General features: G+C 41.3%; 1 protein-coding gene across 1 annotated transcript; it reads right to left on the bottom strand.

Annotated features, from left to right (window-relative positions):
- Positions 1–6,309, bottom strand: sall4 (spalt-like transcription factor 4). The gene is given in 7 exon segments (XM_052106400.1): positions 1–565; positions 714–1,018; positions 1,125–1,647; positions 1,723–3,632; positions 3,635–3,649; positions 6,139–6,211; positions 6,214–6,309. Coding segments are annotated over 7 exon segments (3,342 nt in total). The 3' UTR covers positions 1–145.
- Between the last annotated feature and the right edge of the window lie 685 nt (positions 6,310–6,994).

Below are 6,994 nucleotides of genomic sequence, written 5' to 3'. Positions count from 1 at the left end.
TGTGAAAGTTACATGCAAGAATTGATTGTACCAAGTGAGGACTACCTTAATAAATAGCCCAATTCATGACATTTATGCAGGCTCGTCATAAGCCAAATCACCACAGAATATACAGTCAATTGGGGAAATTCTTCTGCAGTCTTTTCTAATTCACTTTACCCTCCTCCATAAAATAGGGAAACTTTGCTACACTTTCAGAGCCATTTTTTTCCAATTCAGCAACTGTGGCAGCAATGCCAGACTGGGAGGACTCAATCTTCGTAATTCCCCCAGTAGAGCCCACCAAAGGGCCTCCAGCAAGACTTCCTGGGAGAGGAATGCCACCATTTTGGATGACCGAAATCTCATTAGTCTTCATGGTCAGCCCATTTGTGAAGGCAGCAGCATACTGGTTCCATACCGATGGGTCAAAATTAATTGGAGGAATTAAGTCCTTTGGGGGATGCAACATTTCTGGAATCATTTTGGACTCAGGACCCATGGCCATCAAAGCCATTGGGTTATCCAATGATAAACGCTGACCTCGCCTTGCCGAATTATTCCACATATGAGTACCAACGTGTACCTGCAAAATAAAAACCCAAGAGTCAATGAGACATATTACCACAGGCACTAAATTCTCAATGAACTTGCTCACAAATAAAGTCTACCATTTAAGGTAATTTACAGAAATCTACATTTTCTAATAGTGCCAATGTAAAAGACATTGTTACCTTTAGATTGCCCTTTGTAGTGAAAGCCCTGCCACAAATTGTGCAAGCAAATGGCTTTTCTCCTGTGTGAGTGCGTTCATGGATCTGCAGGGCACTGGCAGATGAAAAGTTCTTCCCACAGACGTTGCAGAGATGTTGCTTGGCAGACCGACGTGGAGCACTAGAAGTACCAGGAGGAGTGGTGGCCCCTTGAGGCAGTTGGGAGCTGTACAGGCTTTGGGCACCCATGAGACTTTCAGGAGGGATCTGCATCTCCAGTTTAACCAGACTAGGAGGCACCCTCATGAATGGTAAGTGACTAGAACCTTGAAGAGAAAAAAAATTGCATCTTAAAGCACAATTCAGACTGTGTGAGCAAAACATAGAAGCGATTTCATGATATCTGCAAATAATTGACAGGACAAAACTTACCATATTCTCCATGGGAAAAGGATAAGCCTGGCTCCTCTTTGATTGGTTTTGGAGTAAAACTGGATGTCAAGTCCAGTGCTCCATTGTTTTCACTAAAATCTTGCGGTCCACCATCAGCATCTGGCCTAGCTTGAAGTCCATTCTCAGGGTGTGTGGATTCTGGAGATTTGGACTGCCCATTACTCAGGGAACCAGCAACAGGGGACAAAGAGTGAAAAGACACTGTATCAGACACCGCTGGACTGCAGCCATTCTTGTTATCCACTTCTCCAGAACCTGAATCTTTCAGCCCACTGTCACTCTCAGAAGCAGTGCTGCTTTGTCGTTGTAGGTTCAGAGCAGACGTGAGGCTTTTCATATGGTTCTCCAGGGCAGCAATACCTGTAAACATAGATAGTGGACCTTGGAAAGACGGATCCTCTTTTGCAGCCAGCTTTGGCTCTGTAGAGGTGTTCATCTTCTCCTGATTGTCCAAATCCAAGTCTTGTTCCTCCATACTTTCCTCATGCCCATTGGAATCCATGTTTTTCTCATCAGACAAGCTAGCATCCAATGCTCCAGGACTTTCAAAATAATCCTCAAGCCCATTGGAATCAATGTTCTTCTCATCAGTCAAGCTAGCATCCAAAGCTTCAGTTCTTTCAAAATGATTCTCAGGCAGAGGGGTGTTGGGAATCTGGCCTCCCATGTGCATACGGATATGCTGCTGTAGGACTACTGCATTTGTGAACTTCTTGTGACAAATTGGGCAAGAGTGTTGCATCTTCAATGGAGTGTTGGCCCTGTGAACACCATAATGTGCTTTGAGGTTGCCCTTAGTGGAGAAAGCCCTACCACAAATTTTGCATTTGTACGGTCGCTCACCGGTGTGTGTGCGGTAATGCATTTTTAGGGAACTTTGGCAGCTCAGCACTCTATGGCAGATCACGCACTCGTTGGGGTCATTTGTTCTCTTCTCCAAGCAATCCACCATTTGCTGTAGTTTTGCGGTACCAGAGCCATTTTCACCAGGTAGGCCGTTACCATTAATGTGGTGGAAGCCAGCTAGAGCATCCAAAGAATCCTTGTTTTGATCCAGTCCGATCATCTCCTGACCAAACATCCCAGAAGAAATGGATGCACCATCACTGCCAGATGAGGAGGGCCTCTGAGAATAGAGGTCCCCACCCATTGAAATATCAAATGAGTGTTTGAATCCCGGGAGCACTGATGGGAGACCAAGCACAGATTTATTGTCAGCAAATCCATTTTCCTCAATGGGTACAGTCATTCCATAAGGGATGCTGCTGTTCGTAGAGACATTGTCCAGGTGTTCTGGTACAGGATGTGGATTCATCTTAATGTGCGGGTACTTGTCCTTGTGTCTCTGGAAATGCACTTTGAGGTTTCCTTTGGTAGTAAAACGATTTCCACATATGTTACATTTGAAGGGTCTTTCACCAGTGTGCGAGCGCAAGTGGATTTGAAGAGCACTGTCATTTCCAAACATTTTCCCACAGTATTTACATTTGTGCTTGAGCAGGTTTTCACAAGATCCGTTCTTAGGCTCAATCGGCATCCCAGGAACCTTACTTGTTGCCTTTTTAGAGGGATCCATGCCTATCGCAAGGGCATTGAAGGGACTCTGTAATCCAATGACCCCTGGAGATTGGGGAAGCAGCGTTGGAAGGCAGTTAGCTAGATCAGGGAGCCCTTTCAAATCTGCCTTTAAGGGCATGGAGCTCAAACCTCCAGCAAGGGATGTGGGGATGGTACTGGATTGAGGTAGCGTGGCTCGTTTCAGGGCCTCCAAGGACAAGCTCTGTGAGCCTGTTCGTTTGCCAATCAGGGCAGCTGCGGCCGAGAGCTGCTGCGAGAGATGTGCACCCAGTGCTTTCAGAGGATCGACAGCTGAAGCCACAGCAGAGTGGAGACTCTGAGGTGCCATCATGGCCACTTGAAGGCGTATTTGCTCAGTTAGCTGGATCTGCTGCAGTTGTTGCTGTTGGAGGCTCACCAACTGTTCCAAGATCATGGGGATGACAAGAAATGTATCTTGGTGTGGCTGTTGGGATGGGGACTTAAGATTGGACGAATGTTGAGTAACAGCGACTTTGGTTGCAGCCATGGACTCTAGGGTAACATTAGAGTCATGCAATTTGGAAGATGGCATGAAGCTCATGTCTGGACTAGCAGACATCTCTTGTTCTTGATTCGAGAGCTCATCCTGGTCCAGACCCTTGCCTTCAATCAATTCATCGGACACAACGCTGTGTTTTGATTGGGAATTACTGGTAGACTGACCATCACTACGGTCGGCCAGATAATCGCCTGGAGACTGCTTGGAGAATTCAGGGGGGACCTCACTCCCATCGCCACCCTTCATGATAACTACCTGCTGTCTCTTAGTGCACGTGTTCTCATGTTCGAGAAATTCAGTCTCATCGAAGAACTCTGCACAACATTTGACACAAACCCTAGTCTCTTCTGATCGTCTCCTCTTGGTCTCACTGCCGTCCTCTCGGGTTTACCGTTGTGCAATATTCCTACAGCAATAGACAAAGACCATATAGTTTACTGAATATTCAAGAAACGGAGACAATTATTATACTACATATGTGGAGTTTTGTACAGAAGTTATATAGTCACTCTCTACTGCAAGACACTTACAAATTATGCTGTTTTGAAATGTCTATGCAGCTTTGTAATGCCACTGAAAGTTACTGAGAAACGGTGTTCTGGCATTTACTTTGATTTATAATCAGAAATCTTGCATATTTATAAAAAAAATAAAAAAACCTACTTGTAACATTTGTTTCCTTTCAGTTGCACGAGCATACACCAAGGTTTCAAACATGAGGAAAAGAAAACCCATGTAAAACTATAAGTTGCTATAACAACACCACACACACACACACACGCACGCACGCACGCACGCACGCACGCACGCACGCAGTCCTGAAAACCACCAGATGGCAGCATTTCTAATGTTGTATAATCATATTGGAATCGAAGTATGAACTAGCATCTGTAACTAGAAAGGTTAAAAATAAAATGCCTAATACTCAATTTCATTAAACACCTGAAACATTAATCTACAAAACAAAGACTGATAATACTCATGTCTCATAACAAATTTAGCAAAGACAAGTGTTAATTTAGATAAAAGGATACTCAAAAACAAAAATTCCACCATCTAGCCCACACACACACTTTTGATGTTCAGAACATGTACAACTTTCGTCCACCGCACACAAAACGAGATGTTAGGCAGAATGTTAGCCTCAGTCACCATTCACTGCATATGTTTTCCATACAATGAAACTGAACATTGACCTAAGCTAACATTCTACCAAACATCTTTTGTGTTACACATACAGGTTTGTGTGAGGGTGAGTTGAGGCAAAATTAAGTTTTTGGTGAACCTTTTAAAGTCCATTGTGTTACACAGTCTAAAAGGATTTTTTATGACCACAAAAAAGTGTTGACAATAGTGTAAAGTCAGTTATTTTAATTGCAAGACAATATCGGATAGCACTGCTGAGCCATTGAGGAGGCTCATTTAACAGGTCCATTGTTAAATGCAAATTTCGTCATCTCTTATGAATGGGAGACACCATTCATTGCTCACTAGACAACTTGAATAGTAAGAAAGTTGCAAAGATCACTGCATTGTTCTTAGAACCAGCATGAAAGAAAGCAAAACTGTAGAAAATACGCCAATCTTAAACTTTTTAAAAAGGCAAAAGATCACAATAAAAGCTAAAGGGGTTTGAATGAAACAAAGCGTGGCAGAAATAAACCAGGTTCAAACAAACCATGTGTTTAGGGGTTAGAGGTGATCGAAAGGTACATTGTAACGTCTGCTCATTCATCAGCTGACCACAAGGAGGCGTCTGATCAATGTACATGGGATTCAATGCATCTTTTCTAATACCTTCACAATGCTCTTCTGATTGTACTACCTACATTCAATAACATTTGGGACCATTACACATGCAATATCCAATCAACAAACGATTGGTTTGCATATTTGTCTGATACGATAATGTGGATTTTGGTTTCAAAGTCTGAGCCAATCCTAATCAAACAGATATTTGCCCTTTACTTTAAACTCATTTCAGCATGACATGGATAAAGATCATGTAGTTAGTTTACATTTGGGAATCGACCCCCACCCATCTCACAACTTCAATTCCATCCCCCACGTCTCCATATGCGACCAAAAGAAACTGTGTGGGGGATTTATTGCTTTGTGGTCAAGCTTGTTCCTGACTCACATTTCATGCAGACCTGTTGAGCGCTTTTGTTTAATAGTGGTCAGTGATACCAGCACGCGCATTAAATATTAATGCGCGAGCATAGTCTGCATGGATCAGTGCTATAATTGATCTAGAAGCGACGATCACATTTATCGATATTTACTTGATGCAAATACACGTACATCACTTTAGGTGTCCCCTCAAAAGTTCAAAGGGTTATTTTAATAAAAATAAAATGATAATAACAACGACAACAACAATAATAATTAAAGAAATCGACTATTAGACAACTATGGAGAAATGCATAAACGCAAGACAAAATACATATTAACGAAAATAGTAGCCTACGCAAAAAATGCTGACGTGAATCGATAGGCTATTAACGATTTCGATTATAACCTGTATTAACATCAAACTACCTTTAAAAACAAACTAAACTAAACTAAATAAACTACCACAAATCAACCAAATTGTCTCGTTTCTCTCATCTTGAACTGAACCTCGTCGGTAAAGTTTCAGCGATATATTTATTCACTGTTCGATGTACATTGGCGCGAGATTGACCGATTTAATGACAATATACGAAAGCAAGAACTTTCTGAGGTTGCCTCAATAATTTCAAAACAAGCATGGTCAATTTCAAGGGTCGTGGTGTTCTTCTAAATCCGATTACATAATTCAGGTAAGTAGGGAAACCTGCGAACTACAGTGTATACAAAATAAAAACAAGAGATACAAAGTTGCAATTCGTTTGTTTGCTGGTCCAAACTTACCATTTTGAGACGAGGTGGGCTCGTCTGAATTGAAATGCTGTGGTTTGGATTGCTTGCGCCGCGACATGGTAACCTGCAACCATCAGGGGCAAATAGTAAGGCTATTTAGTCCCTCTGCTTTCGAAATTCACCAAGTTGGGGGAAATTAGCCCCTCGAGTAGAAATGCGCATGTCAAAGTAATTATTATTATCAATAATGCATGGCGATTTATCATGGTCTTCTGACGGCTGATTGGCTCCGTTCCAAAGTACTCAAGCATTATTCAAATGAGCTTCATTGATGACAAATGCAGAGTCGAGAGAAAAAGGGGAGGGAGCAGTGAAAGAAAGAGCCAGAGAGAGAGAGAGAGAGAGAGAGAGAGAGATAGATGCTTAAATGAGAGAGGGAGGCAAGTGCGCAGGCGGGGAGAAAAACATTTAATTCTTGTAGGACGTTTTGACAGTTTTATTATCACATTTGTGTTCAATATGTAGGATATCTTTGGGGGTCTGGTATTATGATTGTGCATATATGTGTGTGTGTATTTTGTGGATCTAAAAAAGTATTTAGAAATGTGTGAATATTTACATTATATCAAATGATCAAATCAGGTGGCATTTGTTAAAAAATGCAAAAAAATACTAAAAAATAAATATATATATATATATATATATATATATATATTTACTAGGAAGAGGATTAGGGCCAAGCAATAATACAAAAATAAAACCATCTCGAGAATAAAGTCATTATAATGCGAGATTAAACTCGTTAAATTTCGAGAAAAAAGTCAAAATACAATCTTGAGAATAAACTCATTAAATATCGAGAATAAAGTCATTATAATGCAAGATTAAACTTAATGAGTTTTTTCTC

Source organism: Xyrauchen texanus, chromosome 35, assembly GCF_025860055.1.
Source record: "Xyrauchen texanus isolate HMW12.3.18 chromosome 35, RBS_HiC_50CHRs, whole genome shotgun sequence".
NCBI lineage: Eukaryota > Metazoa > Chordata > Actinopteri > Cypriniformes > Catostomidae > Xyrauchen > Xyrauchen texanus.
Note: the sequence above shows the minus strand (reverse complement) of the source record. Positions and strands in the feature narration are given on the sequence as shown.